At 40.4% G+C, this 23,181-nt stretch overlaps 1 protein-coding gene across 1 annotated transcript in view; it reads left to right on the top strand.

Moving 5' to 3' along the window:
• Window positions 1-23,181, top strand: part of KIF16B (kinesin family member 16B) — a 742,061-nt gene that overhangs the window by 645,193 nt on the left and 73,687 nt on the right. The window contains 1 exon segment of the mRNA XM_029596778.1: window positions 16,974-17,057. Coding sequence (XP_029452638.1) covers window positions 16,974-17,057 — 84 coding nt within the window.

The raw sequence follows: 23,181 nt of genomic DNA, 5'->3' as shown, positions 1-23,181 counted from the left end.
CTTTTTCACAAGGGATTGGGCATTGAAAAGAATTAGGGAGACCAGAGCGAGTCTCATAAATTGCGTGAGGGGGATGTCATGATGGGGATCAGTCATCTGGTGTAGTAGGGAGGAGGGGTTGCAAGGGAATTTCTGTGGTGGCATGTGTGGTATTGAAGAGTGGGGATGGGTTGGGGAGGCAGCATTGTGATAGTGTGGAGAGGAGAAGAGCGTGGGTGGGTGTGGTGGGTAGTAGTCAGAATTTACTATGTTACTAAATCATTTTCAAGCACTCTTAGATAATCTAGTTTAAACAATCAATGGGCTGATGCCTCCTTCCCCTGCTGCATACATAGGCACTACAGAAAGATGCAAGTAGCTTGTAAAGGAAGGGAAGGAGGGTTCCACTATTTTAATGGACCCAATTTCCTCCTTTTCTTCAACTCCCTGCAAATTTAATGAACAATTAGTTCTCTATTTGAAAGCCAAGACTCTATATCACTAAATTCTTTATTCTTTTCAAATGATTGAGATTTCCATCTATAGAGAATGCTGCCAAAACTTTATTCACCCACTATACCTTCTTACTAGCAATCTGAGTCTGTCAAAGAGTTATACCAGGCCGTTTGTCTCAGATAAGCAAATGTTTTATTTTAGGGATATTTAGGTTTATTACCAGGAATTATCACAACAATTTGGTAATTGTCAGGGAAGGAATTTATTACTAGAATATGTTACAAATGAATATGCCTGGCAGGTATTAGGAAATTAGTAAGACAATAACGTATCACATTACATCTAAAAGCTAAAAAGCCTATCTGACTGCCCATGGATAAGACCCCCAAATCTTAACACTGCATGTACAGAAGGTCTCTGGTCTATGAAGGGAGTCTTGGCTGTAACGGAAGCGGTATCTGCTGCTGGGACCCACACGCTGCTTGTCTTACGGCACGTCGCTTAGCCAGATGGAGACTCACTTTGTCCTGTGAGGGGGACAAAACAGATTCAGTCCTAGGCTAAGATGGAGCAGGGAAGGGAGACCTCAGTTTGGTGCCATGCCCTGATACAGTGAGGTGCTGAGGGCATTGGGCTCTAATAATGGGGATGATGTTCTTGATGGTGATGAGGATGATAATTTTCTAATGGTGAAGCCCCTGCTTTCTCTTCTCCCTATTGTTTTAAGGGCTTAGATTTGTATTATTCAGTGAGCTAATGCATATTTAAGCAGGTCCACGATTAGAGGTGCAGTTGCTCCATTTTTCCACACTGGACACCTTCTTTGTCCTCTCTGGTGGGTCAGCTCCAGGCCATGTAACATTGAACAGGTGTCTATGGCAAACACCTTACTGATAAATCCTGCGCTGTGGATGGGCTGGCTTGGTTATTAGGCCATAGCGTTTGCAGTGTCGGGGGCGTAAAGATGTCTGTTTCTCCACACCCACACACAAACCTTTCATTGTCTTTGTGTATTCTCTGTGTGTACAGAGAATAGTCTTCTTTATTTGCAGTTGGCCTTGCAAATGGTCTGTCTTTGCAGAACAGATAAGCCAGGCATATATCCGCTCTGCATACAGAGTGCAGGAAAAAAACAGGCAGAGTATCTGTTTTGTTCTAATGTCAGAGAATCCTTTTTGGTGCCGCAAATAGTTAATGAAGATTCAGGACTTACCCCTACATTTCATTTCTTAGAGATGCCTTGGATCATTTTATGCTCCTCTAAGTGACATATTGGGACCTTCATTTTCAGATGTTATTGTTCTTTATTTTTCCCAGTAATTAATCAGGGTCTTTTATGAAAAGAATGAAAACAGGAGAAAATCAAATGAAAAAAAATGATTATTTTTCTGGGCAAATATCAGTTTATTTTGGTGGACAGAAGGCAGGGCAATAAAATATCAAGTAGATTCTCCCACCCACCCACTTAGCAGCACTCCCATGTCTACCCTAATCCCTGCCTAGCATTTCCCTCCTTTCCCCTGACCCCCAGCAACAGCATTCTTCCTCACTGTATAGCGTCTCTCTCCTTCGGCAGCCTGCTTACTGAGGCTTCCATGCTCCGCAGCACTACGCTTATGCTTTTGGGCAGGCCCGGGGACCCTGCTGAGAAGTGCTTTTGGTAGACCGGGCCTGCTTCAAATGCATTTGCAGCATCAGACAGCAGATACTTTGGCTGCTAGGGTTGAGGAGGCGGGACTTGAAAAACAGCATGGATGGCACTGGAGAGTGAGCGCTTTCATTTATGGGAGGTGGGACATGAAACACAGCATGCACTTTTGCCCACACTGGCTGGAGGCCTTGAAACATAATCTGCAACTCAGGAGCAGATTTTTAATCAGCCTAAAATGAGGGTGACTATCAGTTTAAACAGATTGTCACTTTTGGAGAATTCCAGGAATTTATGAGTGAATATCTGTTTAATCTGAAAATGAAGGACCCTAGAAACAAATTATGCTCCTTTAATTAAACAAAGTTCTTCAGTGCCTAGGTACTAACAATTTGCATGTGCCATGGTCTTCAAAATGTTTCTATAGCTTTTTATTAAGATCTTGTGTTTACACACATGCTGTTTAATTCATTTTCTAGTGCTTGAGTCCTACCATAAAATATATGCATTCTTTTTATGTGTGTTAGTCATCTGTATGAAGGGATTCAGTTTGTGTTCATTCTGCTTGTGCATACACTGCAGAAAGCTCACTTATTTCACTCTCAATAATCAATCTAATTTGTCCTAAAGAGCTGCTGCTCTCTGGCCGCAACAAATCAAAATTGGAGTATTACTTATTTGTTTGCAGGCATATTTCCCTGTGACAGCTGTTTGAATGAGGATCTGGGATGTGCCATTAATTTTGAGTAGTCAGAAATGCATCCATCTACTCAGCAGCAAGAATTACTGCTGCCCTTTGAGTTTTCATTATTAGCATTTCTCAAAGTCGGGCTGGATGAAATATTTACAGCATTAGTCAGACATATATGACAAGGATGTTTCATGAACTCTGCCAGATAGATGTATTCCAGGTAAATTTGCCTGGAATAAGCAAATCATTTCTAATTGGAAGGCAAAGACTGCTACCATATTTTTTCATGAAACAGAAATTTAATAGTACAAGTCAGAATATTAGCCTGTACTGTATATAGAGGAGTTGATGTAATTTATTTACATAGATTAGTAGCTCTTAGCAAAAATATTGCATATGCTATATCAGGGATTCTTAACCTGGGGTCTGTAGGGTAGGTCCAGCGAATCCATGGAGGGCCTTGGAAAATTAAATACAATTAAAGGTAACTAAAAAAAAAAAAAGAAGGTAGATATTCAGCAGGCCAGTGAGCAGGAAAAATACTTGGATGTTTTTACCCAGATATTTAGAGGCCCTTATATGGATAAGTCCACTGCTAAATATACCTGGATAAAAGTATCTGTGTAATTCTAGGATGGATATTTTTCTGACCAGATTTTCCTGGCTAATTTTAGCTCACCAGGTAAAATGAAACTTTGTCCTTGGAACTCCTCCATCACCACCTCTTTTTAGCGGGCTCCATTTTGTCCAGGAAATGAGTTATTCAGACAAAATACAGCTGGGAAGTGGGAAGAAATGTTTAATTCTCAGATTTTGTCAGGAAGTGCCAAAAATTATCTGGACAAAGCCTTTCAATTTATAATCAAATATGGTACATCCTGTATTTTTCTTAAATTGTAATTATACTTTTGCTGTTGACAAGAGACACCTAGTGGAATCCTCTTCAATTACTTGTCCCTATTTTTCCTTTCCACCCCAAGTTGCACTAATCATAACTGATGCTGTCTTTTCCCAGCATTCATTTACTGCATCCCTCTGGCTTGTTTCTGTTTGCATAGCTTCTCTCTCAGCATTTGCTGCTGCTCTGTAACAGGTCGATACAGTAAAGTGTGCTCCGTCGGAGCGCACTGTCAGCCTGCTCTGGACGCGTGTTTTCCCTTACTCCTTATTCAGTAAGGGGAGGAAAACACGCGGCCCACCTGCGGCACCTAATAGCGCCCTCAACATGCAAATGCATGTTGATGGCCCTATTAGGTATGCTGCGCGCGATTTCAGTAAGTAAAATGTGCAGCCAAGCCGCACATTTTACTCTAAGAAATTAGCGCCGACCCAAAGGTCGGCGCTAATTTCTTCCGGCGCCAGGAAAGTGCACAGAAAAGCAGTAAAAACTGATTTTCTGTGCACCCTCCGACTTAATATCATGGCGATATTAAGTCCGAGGTCCCCAAAAGTAAAAAAAAGTTAAAAAAAAATAAATAAATTTGAATTCGGCCCGCGGCTGTCGGGCCGAAAACCGGACGCTCAATTTTGCCGGCGTCCGGTTTCCGAGCCCGTGGCTGTCAGCGGGCTCGAGAACCGACGCCGGCAAAATTGAGCCTCGGCTGTCAAACCCGCTGACAGCTACCGCTCCTGATAAAAAGGAGGCGCTAGGGACGCGCTAGCGTCCCTAGCGCCTCCTTTTCCCCGTTTTTCCCGCGTCACCTCATTTAAATACTGAATCGCCCGCACCGGCGAGGGGCCGGTGCGCGCGCCGGGAGAGCGGGCGTTCGTCCGCTCTCCCGCGGTCTTACAGTATCGACCTGTAAGTTCTCATCTTTATAAGCTAAAAAAAAAAAACCCCACCCTGAATCCAAGTACCAATGCATCTCAGCAGTAAAGTAATTAGAATAAATTATATCCTTGATTGAATTAATCATTCAATATGTTAAACATGTCCAGAAAAAATGGAGATATGCTGAGAGCTACATCAGATTTGTATTTACCTTCACCATTGATCATGATGGAACTCAGTACTTCCTGTGTGGGAAGTTTCTCTGTAATCAGAGCATGAAGCTTGCAAAGCTATGAGAGAATGTGATAAAAATTCACTTTGAAAACATTGCAGATGTGTTGGATATTTTCAAGCAGAAGGCAGCTTGATTTATCTGGCACTTTACCCAAACTTGGATTTTCTTCAACTCAGAAACCTCCTTTGAAAGCATCATATAAAGTGGCCTGCTTGATTGCCAAAAACAAAAAGCAATGCACTATTGAAGAAACCTTGATCAAGCCATGTACTTGTAGCAAGCTACTATAAAACAGGTTCCTTCCCCCATGAACTTATGATATGTTGGAGCCTTACAATTTGGACCAAGCTGCATCTGGATCTGAGTGATGTGTTTGGGCATCCCAAAAGGGTTTTTCAACCCAGCAGAGATTACGAGTCACCATAGCCAAGGTAAAGAAATATAAAAATACGTCAAAACCCTGTGTGCTCTCTTGTGAATGATAAAAGTTCTGCAAGAGCCAGCATCCAGCACTCAAGTGTTAACAAGTTGGGAAAAGGGCTGAACTGTTTAGCCTGCCCAGAGAAAAGCAGGTCATAACCAACAGAGAAGAAAGCCAAAAGAATTCTGGAAGACCATTTAAGGAAGAAAAGGTGCAATTTGGCTGGCTTTGTCTGTGTGTGAGAGGTGGGTACAGCCAGAAGACAGGAAGAGAGTAGTATATCTGGCAGCTCTGCAATCATTTCTTCTCCTGAAGAACTAATTACCAAGAGGGGAGAGACAGAAGTCTTTGCTCTGAGGAAATAGACAGAAAGTTGTTCTTGTTTCATAACCAAGCTACATGTAAACTCCCAAAAAAGGACAGAGGAACCAGGAGCTAAGAGACTTCTTTTCCAGAGATATCCAGGCCCTGAAGCACATGGCTGGATCACCCTCCTATGAGACTGAGTTAAGTAATCTAAACTTTGCAGAGAGTATCTTAGCAGAAGAGGGAGAAGGTTTATTTCCTTGCCTTTTGTCCAAATTCAGTATCTCATCTTAACTGCTTCAGCCTTTCAGCTTAAGTCAAGCATAAACCCTTGCCACAGCCACACGAGATAGACCATAGTCTTTATGTAAGAGACTGAAAGTAGGCCTGTTTTCTGATTAGAACCAAATAAACCATTTAGGGAAGCTCCCCAGGAGAGAGAGACCTTCCATACTGCAGTGCTCATCTGTTTGGTTTGTCATCTAGCCAGTTCCACCATCAAGAGGAACTTCTTCATTTTCTTGATTGTTTTTTTCTACACAATGTTGTGCTTGGGACAGGGTACACTCTTTACAAACTGGTAACATTGGGATCGATCTGTCCCCCCCTTCTCTTTTTTGAGTATTCAGGGGTAAAGACAATTTTTGAAAGCTGTGTACCTCACTGCTTTCCTCCCCCCCCCCCCCCCCAACTATTCTCTATTAGTGTTCCTTATTGGGGTTTTTTGGTTTTTTTATTATCCATATGAGTATGTTGTTTGCCCTGGCTAAACAGTCCCAATGTTATTTTTGCCCTGGCTAAACAGCCCCAATGTTATTTTTGCATTGTTGATTTGAAATAAAAAAAACTGCAAGTTTATATTATACTTCACTACTGTACTTTTCCCATTTGATGTTCTGGTTGGATATACTGTCTACTTACATAATACTAGTAAATTGGTTCATTACTGATTTATTCTGGTTTGATGATTTTATCTGGTTGGTGATGCCACAAGTGAGAAGTTGTTTGAGAAGGGCACAGAATTATAGTATTGGGGTGACCAGGACCCTGTCTCATCCCCCACTCAGGCTACAATCCTGAAGATAAATCATATTATTAAATATTATTTCTCATGTGGTCCTCCCTACCCCAAGCATAGGGGTAATTCATAGTTCGGACCAAGGGGGGTGGAGCGCCCACATATTGTTGAGCTGGTATGTGGCAAAAACCATCAGAAGGAAATTGAAAAAATACTGCTGTCAAATGTATTTAACATTATTCATTAACACTCACTCTAAATGATTGTGGGAACTTTCAATATTAAAGGTATGCATAACCATTTAAAATGTGACATAAAAACACTACAAGAGACTGAATATATCAAACAACAAATAAAAACAAAACTGAGCATGTAACATTTGGCTAATCGTGGGATAGCTCAGCAACTGACCTCACTCACCCCTGGAACATTGCTGGTCTCTTTGTGGCAGGAGGCTGCAATGGTGCTCTGCTTAGGTGAGCGCACATATTAAATTAGAGGCTCTGTGGCAGGGACTTGGTGCAGTGCCTGGAAATGATGATGATGACAGTTGGCTTTGTTGAGGTATGTGTTGTGCATTCCTGTCTGCCTTGCCTTATTCATGCCCAGCCTTATCCAACCCACCCAGCCTCATCCTTCCTGCCTTGCTCCATTCCTGCTTTACGTTGTTCCTGTCTTTTTTTGCTCTCTCCTTGCTTTGTTCCAGTCTTTTTCTCTACTTGTACTGATCTCTCGTGTTCTGGCCTGATGCTGCTTGCTATCTGCCTGCCCTGACCATTGCCTGGATCTGATGCCGCTTGCTATCTGCCTGCCAAACCACTGCTTAGAACCTGGTACCACCTGATCTCCACCTGCCCTGACCATTGCCTGGAGCTGACACTGCTTGCTATCAGCCTGCCTCGACCATTGCTTGGTAACTGACACTACTGTCTGCCACCTGCCCTGACCTTGACCTGTTTCTTGCCTACGTCTATCCGGTATCCACAGGACCCTTGCCTAAGTTCTTCCAGCCTCTGATACCAAGGGCTCAACCTGCAGAGGAGGAGGCTGGTGTACGTGAGGAAAGACTAAAGAGGTTAGGACTTTTCAGCTTGGAGAAGAGATGGCTGAGGGGGAATATGATAGAGGTGTTTAAAATCATGAGAGGTCTAGAATGGGTAGATGTGAATCTGTTATTTACTCTTTCAGATAATAGAAAGACTAGGGGGTACTCCATGAAGTTAGCATGTGGCACAATTAAAATTAATAAGAGAAAGTTCTTTTTCACTCAACGCACAATTAAACTCTGGAATTTGTTGCCAGGGGATATGGTTAGTGCAGTTAGTATAGCTGTGTTTAAAAAAGGATTGGATAAGTTCTTGGAGGAGAAGTCCATTACCTGCTGTTAATTAAGATGACTTAGAAAATAGTCATTGCTATTACTAGCAACAGTAACATGGAATAGACTTAGTTTTGGGGTACTTGCCAGGTTCTTATGGCCTGGATTGGCTACTGTTAGAAACAGGATGCTGGGCTTGATGGACCCTTGGTCTGACCCAGTATGGCATGTTCTTAATTAACTGACCTGGCCCCAGTCTCTGCGAGTCTGCCTACTGACGGTGGGAGCCCAGCTGGGTCACTGGTTGGGCAGCGCCAATCTTACCTCAGTGCAAGATCTCACACTCTGTGACAGAGCGTTTAAAATAATAAATATGTGCTCAGATAAGAACGTGCCACAAGAAACTAAGCATTAAAATCCTAAAGTGATGCTCAAACAATTGCAGTGAGAACAGCATATAATCTATTCAAATGCTTAAAAACAAGTTTTTAAGATCTTTTAAAAGCTTTAGAGTCTGACATCATCTGTAATGCTCAGCAATGAGTTCCATAAAAATGGGGCCAGCAACAGAAAAGCACGTTCCCTAGTTTCCACAAAATGTGCTTGGTGTCTGACGGAGCTTCTAGGAGGACCTTTATTAGCCATCTGAAGGACTATGCAAGAATAAATACATGCAGTATAGATAGTGCCCAACCATGGAACAGGTTCATGCACCAATTCAAGATATATCTTCAGATATTCTTCAACAAGTGATGGGAAGCTGAAAGCCAGCCCTCTCTTATTCAGCATGTAATTAGGTGATCTTTATATGGACTGATGGTATATAAAATATCTAAATAAAATAAATAAATAAAATCACTGGTATAGCTAGGCCCAGATTTGTCAATTGACACATTAGTCCTATGCCTAGAGCGAAAACATCTGGAGGGCAGAAGGCTGGTTGAAGATTTTGCTGCCTTCCAGCCTTGCTGAATCTCATTCAGCACAAAACAGCCCTCTGCATCCTGATCCAGCCCCTCCCCTCCATGGCAGCATGCAAAACAACAGAAGGGGGAGGGTTGAGCCTAGAGCAGATGTAGAGAAAAGAAGAGCTTTCTAATCCAATCCTTTCTGTCCTGTCATTCACGGACAGGATGGGTAGTGGTAAGCATAATGTAGACAGAGCAAAATTTGATCATTTTAGGGAGGTTTAATTTAATTATAATCTAATTTAGTATTTCTGTTCCTCCTATTGTTTCCTCCTTTTGTGGCTGGTCAGCTAATTCAAAGCAGATTACAATGTGATGATTAGATCAGAAACTGAGGGATTACGTTGGCAATTTCAAAACAGATTACAGAGTGTGAGGTTAGGTCAAAGATCGGGGGGGGGGGGGGGGGTGTTACATTACCATTAGGTAGATTATATTGAGGTACTGTATATTGTGGTGGCGTAGATTAGGTCAGTAGCTTGAGAGGTATTGCAGTAAAGGCATTACATTTCAAGGCAAATAGGCAGTTACATTGCTAGCAAATTGTATGCAATGTAGTGGGTACATAAATCAAGGTCTTTGCAAAGGTCAATTATTTTTAGCCTATCTGTATCCTGGTTTTTGGGTGTTGCAATTTCTTTCGGGCCGATACAGTAAAGTGCAGTCGAGCTTGCGCGCTTTTGAACGCGAATTAGACGCGCGTTTTAGGCGCGTAAGACGGACGCGTGATTTAGAATATGTTCTAACGCGTCCTTAGCACATGCTGAAAACAACGCGTAACATTTAGCGCCTGCCGCATGTAGATGCTATGTTAATGGTATGTAATGACCGGATTAGCTATTCTGCTCGATACAGTAACGCGCGCCCAAAATAATGCGTCTTTAAACTGCACATTTTCCACGTCTGTACCCTCTATTTTTACCGCATACCCTGACCCTGGCGTTAGTGTGGTGCTGTGTTCTTGACAGACAGTGAATATCCAATGAACAGCGTCATGGACTACATGTATATATTGGCTTTGGCAATCTTTTTTCTACGGGTAAGAACGAGATTAAGAAATGCTCTGCGAGCGAATTCTAGATGGCCTATTGGAGACAACAGCCAAGAGGAGAACCCGGCACAAAGACCGGAGGAGGTATGTATTGTTTTTGAATATCCAACAGTAGAATTTTTCTGTCTGGGCGTCTCTGAGGCTCCGCGGGTCCAGCAGAGACACGGACGCCGGGAGAAGGAAGCTGCACCGGACCTTCCTCCGGCGTCTAAAATTAGGCGTCTCTGGAGCTCCGCAAGTCCAGCGGAGACACAGACGCATGTACGGACGCCAGGAGAAGGATGCTGCACCCGACCTTACTCGGGCATCTAGAATAAGGCGTCCCTGATTAGACAGTGGTAATCAAAGGAATAAAAATATCAGAATGCATCTGTCTGTTGTGTAAACAGCCAAGGTTTTTGTTTGGCACCAGAAATAGTCATTGATTCCTTGTAGATTAGGAGAGGACGAGCGAAGGATTATTGGGGTATGAAGGAGGATTGGCTGGCCGGAACATATGTCTGTGTGTGAGATAGAGAGGAAGGGAGAAAGTGTTTCTGTATATAACAGAGAAAGGATTGGTGCCGGGATGTGTATGTGTATGCCAGATTGGATGATTGGAAGGGAGGTTAGAAAAGGGATGCAAGGGGAACAGAATTACAGCATGATAGAAAATCTCCTTCCTGTCTCCTCTCCTCCACCCCCACTGCATTTCATAGCCTCCCTCCCTTGATCTCAGATTATATCCCCCCAAATCCTGGAACCTCCGTTGCTTCCTACTTCTTCCCAGATCCTAGGACTCCACCAACCCCTGATCCAAGTCCTTCTATCCCACCCACTCCTCTTTTTCCATCCCAGATTCCTGATCCTCCCCTTCTTATCTTCCCCCTCCCATCCTGGATCCTCTCTCCCTCTCCTCCCCCACCCCACCCTATATTCTAACTATATTTCTGATTATTTTTCCTCTTCTCTCCCCAATCCCCAGCCATCCCTTTCCTTTCCCTATCTAATGGTCCTCTTTCTATTCTCAAGATTTTCTCCTTGAGATCCCTTGTTCTCACCAAATAAAAAGAAAATACATTAAACAAACATAAGCAAAATTCTTCAGAATTTTCTAATTCTTGCTGCAGAATCTGTGGGACTATATCTTAGACCTTCTGATCTTTGTTGTCCAACATTATGAGTGGAGGATCGGGGTAGGTAACAGTACCAATAGTGCCTAGGGGCGGAAAAACTTATCTATGTCACTGGCGTCATCAATGCTTGAGAACAAATTAGGATTTGCAGGCCTGGTGAAAGCAGAATCTCTTGACATTCCTTTCTATTAGTGTATCCTCCATGGATAAGCACTTGCCACAAAAATACTATGCCAAAATATGAAGGACATCATGTCCACAGCAATGTAGCTTGTGAACTCCACATAAACTTCATACCAGAAATCATCTTCTCTTCAAATTCCCTGCCACTAAGTTAGTTCAGAGTCTGATGTTCTCCTGTATAACACAAAAATTTACAGATTCTCATAAGGTCATGTTGTCACTTGAGTCAGAACTTCATATAAAGGTTGCCATGTTTCTCCAAGAAAAAGCTAGCAATCTTTGTGGAAAATATGAGATTTTGTGCAAGGCCTGGCTTACTTGTCAAATATTTGTATCTCATTTGAATGACCTGAATCATTTGATTCAGAGTCCAAATGGGATGATCGTGGAAGCTGGAGAGAAGTTGAAAGCATTTTTATACTTCTGGAAAATGCATTTGGAGAAAGACAATACATATTTCTCAAGGGTGCTAGGGCTGCTTCTGTTACATGAAGAGGCTGAAGAAATCTTTACAAATCATATCGGACAAAATTTTATCTCATGACAACCCTGAAGAATTCATTTCAAAATTATTTTAGCTCGGAAATGCTAAATCCTAATGCATAGATTCATAATCCATTCATCATTTACCTGGACAGAGTTATTTATTTATTTAAAAAACATTTATTACCCGCCCTTCCTAAGTTCAGGATAGGATACATTAAGAGCACACATAAATGAAAAGAAACATAATAATAACTATTAGCTGATAAAAATAACAATAAGTAAATTATAATTAAAGAGTATGAAAGAAAACCAAACATAATATAAATTAGGCATTAACCTCATCAGAAAAAGGACTTACAGACAAACCAATAGAGGCTAGCAAGGATTCCAAAAAGGAGTAGTGCTGGGGATTATAAATTATCACTTAGATTTGAGAAATCTTTTTTTAAAGAAAGCTGTTTCGCAGAGGCATCTCCCTTCGTTCCAGACAAAGAATTTGATGGAATTCTAGTATTCAGTGATGGAAGGATATCCTGTTCTTGCCACAATCCTGTTATTATCCTATTTGCCACAGTTTATCTGTGTGAAGCAGGATTTTAAAAATTGCAACCGTCAAAACTCAGTCCTGAAACTGAATTGGATGTAGCAGGTGTGATATGCATGTTGCCATATTAAAGATAGCCCCTTAGTTTTATGACCTGATTGTTTTGAAGCTGAAGCAACCATTTCATTAATCGCTGCACTTGTATTTTATGCACATTCCTTGCTGCACTGAATTTGATTTGGCTCCTGGTGAACCACAATAAAGTTGTTGAAAACAACTAGCCTGAGAACTTACTAATTTTTCTACTTTTTACTGGAGCCTTAAAAATAATTTAAGGGTCGATTTTTAAAGCAGCATCGCACGGTTCCCGGCGCACACACATGGACACACCTATTTTATAACATGCGTGTACTGGCGCACACATTATAAAATCCGATGGGCGCGCGCTCACGCAAGCGCCCATCGGATTTTAAAATCCACGCTCGCAGGGGGAGAATTTTCACAAAATACGTGCAACCACCACACAATCGGGCCTACCCCAGTTCCCTCCCAGTCCGCTCTAATTAAGGAATGGACTGGGAGGGAACTTTCTACCCCCCTACCTAACCTTCCTCCCTCTCTACTTCGCCCCATAAGCCTAACCACACTCCCCCAATTTTTTTTTTTTTTTTGGTACTTACTGCTCCTTTGGAGCAGAAGTAATCTCCCCACACTTTCCCGGCCCAGACCACGACCCTGTCCCACCCCTTTCTTTGGGCCCGGCACCTCTGCGCGTGACCGGGCCTGTTGTAAAATGCGTGCCGTTACGCACAAGGCCCAGCCATGCGCGTAACCTTTATAAAATCAGGCCATTATTATATAATTGGAGGGGTTGAATTACAAACAAAGGTATTTTTTCTGGCTTTAGATTTAAGTGCTGTGACTTAATTTCGAAAAAGGGATTTTTTTTTTCATTTTTTTTATTTTTGAAATGGGATTTTTTTACATCACCTTTCTGTTTGCAGGGTTATTTTTGCTTTTTAGATTACAGAGAGGAATTTTAGAAGGGACATAGCTTATGTACTATTGTGCGATTTCCCCCCTCCCCCTCACCTTTAGGTTGCTCCTTCCTATCTCATCTCTCACCTACCTCATCTTTGATTCCTACTTTATAGACTAACCCACTAATTAACACAGTATACATTTATAATGGTTAGCAAAAAGACGTAAGGAAGTTATATAGATTAATTGTTATCCTCTTCCTTTTGCTTATTAATTGAAGTTTGATTATTAGTTTGACAGTATTTTGCTGTTTTTTAAATCTCCCTACTCTCTATTTTTGCATAAGGAATTTCTCCCTTTTAGCCCTTATAGAGAAACTGTTTATTGCATTCTTTTGATATTTTTCATATTGAATCTGCTGTTTAAAAACAAAGTTTTTAAATATTTATTTTTCCCCTTCTGTTTATTTCTTGCTATATAAATTGAAAACAATCTCTCATTGTTTTGAATTTGCTTGTTACTAATGTCAACCTGTTTTGCTTCTTTATACTCTTAACTTTTGCTTATTAATTGAAGTTTGATAAGAACTTTGGGTTAGCGCTCAATTAGTTTTGGATCTGAAGTATCCTTGACATTTAATAGCTTCCCACCCTATCACATCTCCCACCCACCGCAGACCTTACGTTTTACATAGTCTAGGGGACATTAGCAAGGTTACTTAAACTTGAATGGTAAACAAGGTATTTAGAAAATTCTTATCACAATATAGTTTCTTCTATTTCTAAGCAAATTTGTATAATGACCTTTACTCAATGTAATAATTGAAGTGACTTAGTCTTAAGGCAGACCATCTGGAGGCTCAAGGCATCACATTTGCTTTCAACTATCTGCAATAAATAAAGAAGCTGACTCATCTGAAAGAGGAATTTTCTATGATTTAAAAAGCCTCCCAAATTGTACAGCATCCAGAAGATCTAAGAGCATAAGAAAATGCCATACTGGGTCAGACCAAGGGTCCATCAAGCCCAGCATCCTGTTTGTAACAGTGGCCAATCCAGGCAATAAGAACCTGGCAAGTACCCAAAAACTAAGTCTATTCCATGTAACCATTGCTAATGGCAGTGGCTATTCTCTAAGTGAACTTAATAGCAGGTAATGAACTTCTCCTCCAAGAACTTATCCAATCCTTTTTTAAACACAGCTATACTAACTGCACGAACCACATTCTCTGGCAACAAATTCCAGAGTTTGATTGTGCGTTGAGTAAAAAAGAACTTTCTCCGATTAGTTTTAAATGTGCTCCATGCTAACTTCATGGAGTGCCCCCTAGTCTTTCTACTATCCGAAAGAGTAAATAACCCCCCATTCCAAAAGAGGATTCAGAAACCCAGGAATACATGTAATACAGCGGGCTCTGGAAGGATTAAGACTGGTGACACACTTACACCCTCTCTCTCCAACTGTGTAGTATCCATAATATCTGCACCATTCCCACAGGAATACATGTTTTATTTATTTATTTAAAAATTCTTATTATCCGCAGAAATGCAACTTTGTTTTTCAGGGCAGATTACAAATTTGATATCCACAACCAACAACCTCACATAACATGTACAAAAATAAAATTACATAACATACTGTAAATCTTAAATAAATGGATTGCATTGGACTCTGGAAGGGTAAGATCTGTGACACAGAGACACATTCTTCCAAATGATACTCATCCAGATTGTCTTTTCTGCATTGGAAAATGGAGATGCTCCAGAAATGAAAACTGAAGTAGTGCACAGTCCCATGGCAGGGGACTGAAATCACTTTATAACCTGTTCTGATTTACAATATTGAACCATTAATGTCAACCCACTTGGGTGATTAGAATCGCCTTACAATCAGTGCTGATTTACAATTGTCAATCATTTACTGAACAACAATAAATAAAAATGTATATTCTTTGAATTATAGGCCATCTGGTCTCCTGCTGACATATGACAGGATTATTAACAATGATCCATTTACCTACTCTGGCAACACACAATTTTTTGATCATAACTTATTATACCACGTAAACTCGCCCTGGGTTAATAGCTCCCTTAAATTCTATGTACCACCTAAAACACTTAGATCATCCTCCCAAGTTTTACTGGAAACATACCCCCCCCCCTCGTACAAACTGTAAGATTGTCATCTACACGTGAGAAAGTATTTTCACTGACTGCACCAAGACTCTGGAATTATCTCCTGCAAAACATATAGCTATTAACAAACAAAAAAGATTTCAAAACTGCTTTAAAAACACATTTTTTTCACAGTTGCTTTTTCCTTAACTCCATCTTAAATCTCCCCTCCTTGAGGCAGTTGCCCTACAGAATTAAATGAATTTCTTTCTCCCTGATGTTATGTTTATGAATAAGGCTTGAATGTAAGCAGAAAATATAGCTGTCATCTTAATTTAATTTTTGATCGCACCATCATAAGATCCATGTGCCTGCAAGTGTTGTTGATGTTTGCTTTATAGATTATGTATGTGTGTGCTTGCTTTTATGCTAGTAACATTGTAACCCACCCCAAACATTGGAGAACATAGGACGAAAATAATTTTAAATAAATACATAACCCATGAGGGGAGAAGCAATACAAGACCTGGTATTTACAAATGGAAATAGTATCTCTGATGTCCAGGTAGATACTCATCTAATCACCAGTGATCACTAGACAGTATGGTTTAATATAGCAATCAAGAGAGAGAGAAGTCACACAAAGCTCAAAAGTCCAAGATTTCAAAAATATGAATTTTGGTAAAGTGTGGATGTATTTTGAGGAGGAGCTAAAGGGTGAACAGTAGGACTTTGGCAAATCTTTTTTCTCATGTCCTTATTCCTTGAGGGCTTACAATGTAAGTTTGTATTTGAGGCACTGGAGGGTGAAATGAATTGCCCAAGGTCACAGTGAGTGTAAATGGGATTTGAACCTTGTCTTCCCTGGTTAGCAGCCCACAGCTCTAATTTAGGTTTCTCTAAATTCCAAGAGGCATGAAGTACTATTGCGCAAGTGCTACATGAATGATATTAGTAAATATTTTGCCTATTATATCTTTAAATAAGCATTGGAAAAGTAATTCAAACTGGCTTTTCTTTTAGCTTCCTTTTCTCCTCTGTTATTCTTTTACTATAGTATATCCCATATGCCCTCTACTAGGTTGAAGACCTATTTTCTGCCCAGAACTTGCCATGTGTGATAACTACATGACAGTTCTTAGCAGATGGTCATACATCGGGGTTGCATCCTGTGCCCTGCAATCACATGTCCTAAATCAGGCCACTGAGTATGACTGTTAGACAATGACTATGATTCCCTCCTCCTCTAGGGACTGTTAATGTTGCCACCGCAGCTTTTCCAGCCACTGCCGACCCAGGGAGCACAAGATTGGACACAGGAATCAAACTCAGTTTCTCCACATGGCAGTGCCCAGTATTGCACTGAGCTGTCAGGCCAGCCCATCCCTGTCTTTTTCTACAGCGTCTGACATCATTTGAGCAACTTTATATGTTCAATGAGGGATACTGAGGCTTATGCATAGGGAAGTGAGATAGTTAATGCATTCATTAACACAGAGGAAACTGGGGCCAGCATATTATATACTTATTATTGCCCTGTTCAGCCTCCCTCACAGCCTCTGTTCCACCTTTAAATATTTCTTTTTCCTTGATCAGCTCAAACAGCTATTCACATTAGCTTCCTTTATGACCACAAAATGGGTGCATCAACTTTTTGGAGTTTTCACTGTCTTTTCCATCTGTTACAGCTTGCTGCCTTGGAATTTCCACCTAAGAAGCTCTTTGGAAACAAGGACGAAAGAATAATTGCAGAACGGCGTAGTCACTTAGAGGTAACTGGCTTGGGTTTTAGCTGATGTACATTATGTTTATTTCTGAAAAGTTCTAGCTGATTGACCAACAGAAAATGATAACATTAACTACAATAAAGGAAATAATAGTAGTGGATTTTAAATTAATACAATACGCCAAAAACAAAATGTCTTAGACAGTAACTTTAAAATGAGCACATGAGTGTCCATACATGCGTGTATTGGTGCACAAGCCCACATACACTATAATTTGAAATCATGCACGCAGTTACACACGTATGATTTAAAATATGCCTACCATGTGTATATGTGCTCCTACTTTTAAGCAGTTACTCGAGCAAACGTATTTCGCATATCTTCCTTAGGACTTTGTCAGCTATAACGCACGCAGGTAAGCAGATTTTAAAACATGCCCACGTGAATGATATTCCCAGTTTTACCAATTAGTCCACCAGTTTGCCCAGTCCATCTTGAGGTCATGCAGACCCCTCTTTTTCTTCAGCCTGCAAACCCCCTGTTGACCCAGACCCCTTACCCAGTCTTCAGAATTACAGCTCATCAAGAGCAGAAGTAAACATGCGCACTGTGTGCTGCAGCCACAGCCACCGGATTTAAAATACTTTTGGCATCACCCCAGAGCGTTTCCAATGCCCCAGCTTCACCCATTTTTTTAATACTCGCGCACGCATAAATACGCACATAATTTAAGGTTTTTAAAATATGCATTGCTCAGTGTGACCCTTATGCTCATGTATATGGACCTTTTAACACGAGCAATGCTTTTAAAATTCACCCCTTACTGGACAAGAAAAGAAAGCATAGAAGGATTGGCATTATTTAGTATTTCTGAGACAATGCATTTATACAATAGAGAATGAAAGGGAATGAGACAAAAATGTTTATTGCAGAGAGATGCTCTGTGCTCATGAGTGAAATTTAAAGGTGTTAGCTATTATAAACTCACGAGTTCATAAACTGGTGGATTTTAAAACCCTCCGCGTACCACAGCCGGGAGATACACGAATGTCTCGGGCTGGCACACGCCAAGTGGATTTTAAGAAGCGCCTGTGTACGCGCGTAAATCCAAAGTTCAAAAAGGGGCATGGTCTGGGTGTGAGTGTTTTTGGGGAAGACCAAGAGATGTGCGTGTAAATATTTATGTGCACAAGCACGTGCCAGGGGTCCCCCATGCAAACTTTACTTCTGTATGTTGGGCCATGTAAGTCAAAGAATAAATCAGGGCTAATCAGCGGAGTTTTAAGGGTCGGGACTAGCAGGGGAGAAGGGGGTTAGTAAGTCCTATCCCTACACTGGATGAACTAGGAGAAGGGTAAGTAGCCTTGGCGCACTCTTCTTATAAAATTCCACCCCTTAAGTAGTCGATGCGGCATTTGCACTTCTATATAAAACTGAGCGCTCATATGCCTGTACAGCCGATTTTATAATATGCAGAAGCCAGCACGCGGGTCTTAAAATTCACCTCTAAGCATACATTTATGGCACCCCATTAAGGAAGCTGTTTTGAAAGTCTGTGGGTAGTTTGCCGTAATCATGGACTTGCAAGCTATTTTTCAATATGAAACACCCTGCAGGGTTTCTCTGTGAATATTCAATCTGGAGGGAACCATGGGTACAAAAGTACCTGATTTCTGTGTGGGTGAATTTTGTAAGCAAAATAAGCAGGTAGACTTGAAAATGCAGTCTACTTGCATTATTTTCCAACCCCATCCAAAACCACCCCCTCCCCCCCCCCCAGCAATACCTCCTCTATATGTGGCTAGAAAGTTATATATGTTGTGGAACACTACACATGCTATTTTTTAGTCATATTGGGGGAGAGCAATATTCAGACAGTCAATTTAAGAGGGTAAATGGCAATTTACATATGTAAACAGCTTGAAAATTGTCTTAAGGATATTCTAGAACAGTCAATAAATATTTCATCATTTCATGTATTGAATGGATCTGGATAAATATATATATATATATATATATATATATATATATATATATAATGGTTTTGTAGTTTGCATGTTTAGGATTCACAAAGAGAATTAAAATCCTATTATATGTTATCTTGGTTTAGTATTTGGGGATTGAAACGTCTACTGGAATTGTTACTAGATCGGTACAAAACTGCAGGGCAGTAGTTGACTGGCATTATAGCAAACTTCATAAAACATGTAAGGGTATAACTTTCAAAGCATATTTTTCACAGATAGACAAAGGAAATATGGTTTCATAAACTGTCGAAAGTAATTAAACTCAGTTGTGCTTCTATTTTTTGGTAACTTGATTCATATATTTATATTATTCAAAACTTCTGGAAAAAAATCATTGGATGATCTATGGACTGCAAAATAGAATAGCATTTTTGCATTGCTGTAGACATAAATGATCAGGTTTGCTTTTGAATTTGAATGTGCATGTAAAATAAACATGCTGTGGAATTTCGTAGACTATTTTTTCAGAAGAATAATATTCTTCAAACAACCTATTATTAATTGATTTGTGATATTTTATTTGTAAGAAAAGATCTACTGGTCTTCAAGTTCTGAACCCATTACAACTATTGTATATTTCCTGTATAAATCATGCTTATTTTATTTATACACAAAGGGCCAGATTTTAGTACCTACACGCAGGCGTAGATTTGTGTGCGCAACTCAGCGCGCACAAATCTACACCCGATTTTATAACATGCACGCGCAGCCGTGCGCATGTTATAAAATACGGGGTTGGCACGCGCAAGGGGGTGCACACTTGTGAACCTTGCTCACGCCGAGCCCTAGGGGAACCCCAATGGCTTTCCCTGCCCCAAAAGGTGAATCTGCCAATAATTTACAGCACATAAAGCCCAACTTGCAAGGTACAAATATAGGAGATATGTGCCAACTGCAAGTTTTTGAATTACATCTGAGATCTGAAAAGCTTGTTGAATGTCAGTGAACCAACTTCAGGATATATTGAATTACAATAATCTAATCTGAAAATTATGAGTGTCTGTAAACCTGTCCTAAAGTCAGCTAATTCCAAGAAAGTTTTAGCCTGGAAAGCATAGGCAGCTTCCGGTATGATTTTTATACTAGCGTTTTTGGGTATACTTTGAAAGATAGATCAGAATAAATGATAACCCTCAGGTTTCTTATGCAATGATTAATGGGGATATATTGCCCTTGAAAAATATATAATGATTGAAAAGAGTTTTATGCATTGCTTGATAAATAAATAATTTCGGTCTTAGAGAGATTTAATGAGAGTCTATTCTGTTATAACCAACATTCTACTGGCGACAAATATGTTGATATCTGCAGCACAAGGGGAAAAAACCTGGATGTCATCTGCATATAGACAATATTGTAAACCTAAACCAGTGAGAAGTTTACACAGGGGCCTCAGATAGATATTAAACAGCATCATTACCAAAAGATAACCCCTCTAGTACCCCCTTATTTAATGGATACCTTTTTGCCTTATCAATTTTTATTGCAAATAGTTAAGTACAACCTCCAGAGGTGCAGTTAAGTTTTTGCCTTATCAATTTAATACTGAGCACAATTTGTATTAATCTATAATCAGCACATTTAAATGTTTTGTGTTAGGCCATGTTGTGACCATGTTAATGCTTATGCAGACTAATGCACAACTTCATAGATCTTTGCAAATTTGTACATGCATTAATGCTTGCATTACGATTAACGCACCTTGCTTCTTAGACTCCCTTGTATCTTTTCATAGCAACTGTCAGAATGAAATAGCCATAGGATGATACTGTTTGCAAGAAATGCAAAAAAAAAAATTAATGAATGAATAAATAATTTTGAAAATACGTAAAATAGAAATTGAAGGCAATTTTGAAACCTCACCTGGAACTTCAAGTATCCGCAAGATTGTAAACTCATTTTCTAAGGGAAACTCTTCATGGTAAATTCCAGTACTGTTTCTAGTCTAAAACAGATTGGCACCCTATCTACACTCTATTTGCCACCTTTGAAACTAGATTCCAAAAATGTCTGCATCTTAGAAAATGTCTGCCATTCTGGAATATAATTGTTTTGATACAAAACTCAACCAAATCCTTGTTTGAATCATGTGTTTTGGTAAATTGTACTGTAAATAAACACTTTATATCAATGACTTTTGTGAGATGGGCAATGTTTAGTGCATAAAACTGCTTTTAAGTTTAACCCAGAAAGCTTATAGACTGTTTATTTTGGTACTTATATCATTCCTAAACCAGATTGCAGTACAAAAGGTTTAAATCTGTACCGCAGTGAGTTTGCACTTCAAGTGGGTAGCCAAGTAACAAGAGAGAGTGACTAGACAAGGGTCACAAATGTCACTAGTTAAAAGTAGGATGCCTTAATGTGCATAACATTATTGCAAGTTGAACTGTTTCAAGCTGGTTGATACATACTTATAGGGATGTACATTTGTTATTTTTTTGATTTTGTTTTTATTGCACACTAAATAAATTTACTGCGCAATTATGCAAAAACAAACTGAAGAAAATCTAAACCAAATATTTTCCGGCTGCACATCCCTACATACTTATGCTTTACATGACATTTTTGTTACAGACATCCAGATCATAAGATTGACAGCCTTGTCTTCACTTAGCATTGACTAGAAAAATATTAAGAACCTGCATTAATCTGATTGTTAATTGCAATCACCTGCTAAACAGCATTCACCGAAAAAACAAGAAATCTATTTTAGTACCAAAAAAGCATATCAAATTTAACAAAATTGATTTTCTGAGAGGTCTGTTGGCTGTAATAGCCGGCAGGCCAATGTAATGCAGGCCCAGGCACACTCGAGAGCTGGCCCGATCCGGGAAAGGGCGCCTTAGAGAGGGGAGGGGGCGCTAGGAGGGAGTGAGGTCAGGCAAGGGTCGGGAGGTGGAGAGGAGTCAGGGTTAGGAGGGGTCAGTCCAGGTGAAGGGGATAAGGGGATTGGCTGCTCTTATGGTGCTGGCCGGCCAGGATTGGTCGGCGAGCATCAAGGGGCTGTGCTGCTGGGTAGAGCAGGAGCAGTGTGACGCGACCGGTATTTCGGCGCGCCTGCTCCGGGGATAGAGACGGCAGTTTTTTCCCTCCCACCCGCCCTTATTCTTTTATTGTTGTGTTGTAGTGAGTTATTTGTCGCAGCAGATGGCCCGAGCCAGTGCTGCTTATACACTGGTTACCTGTTTAGATGGATTTACCTGGCAATTGGGGGAATGTTGGACAACGTGGAGTTGTTGGTTGTGGACTTCTTGCTGGCAGGCGGCGGGGGTCATCTGGCAGGCCTGGCTTCTTGCTGGTTGGCGACGGTGGCCCACCGGGTTGGCTCCTTTGCTGGCAGGTGGTGGGAGTCTGAACTCGGTGCGGGGGCCAAATGGACGAGCCACGTGGCTGGAAAGGATCATCTTGCTGGAGAAGCAGCGGACGGTTGGAAGTGGTTGATTGAACTTGTAATGTTAATTAAATGGGGCTCGGGCCTCCAGGTTGTATTAAAGCTGCGGCCCTGTTAACCCAAAAGTTGTTGTTCGTTGTATTAATATGGAAATGTGAAAGGACGGATGCGAGTGAGTGATGTCCTGGATGCCTGTATTAAGATCAAGTTACTTTTCAGCTGAACTCAATTTGAATGAAGCATCAACATTACTGATTAATTGGCAGTTCAGAAAAAAAAAGTGTTGTAGGAAAAATTTCTGAAAGTTTTACCACTGATCTTTTTTCACACAGCCCCTTAAGCCATTTGAATTTCTTGTAAGATTTCATGAGGTGGTGTTTAATAAATCTGACTGTAGTTCTCAGAACAGTAACTTTAAAATGACTCATAATTCTATTTAAAAAATTGTGCTAATTAGAGCACTTCCTGGTATATTTTCATAACAGACATAGAGGTTAACTTACAGACACCTGCATGAGGTGACATAATCGTGTGTATATGGCAGTATGGAGCAATACAATAGTGTTAATAATCGTAAAATATGTACATCTCTATCCAACAACATATGTATGTATGTGTACATGTGAATATATACAAGGGCATACTTTTCCGATCAGTTTAAAAAATGTACATGCCTATTCTATAAAAATAAATATAAATATATTTATATAAATATAGATGCCATACTCATCTAATTCTAATAAAAAGA

The sequence above is a fragment of the Rhinatrema bivittatum genome, chromosome 3 (assembly GCF_901001135.1).
Source record: "Rhinatrema bivittatum chromosome 3, aRhiBiv1.1, whole genome shotgun sequence".
NCBI classification, from domain to species: domain Eukaryota; kingdom Metazoa; phylum Chordata; class Amphibia; order Gymnophiona; family Rhinatrematidae; genus Rhinatrema; species Rhinatrema bivittatum.
This window is presented reverse-complemented; position numbering and strand designations above follow the sequence as displayed.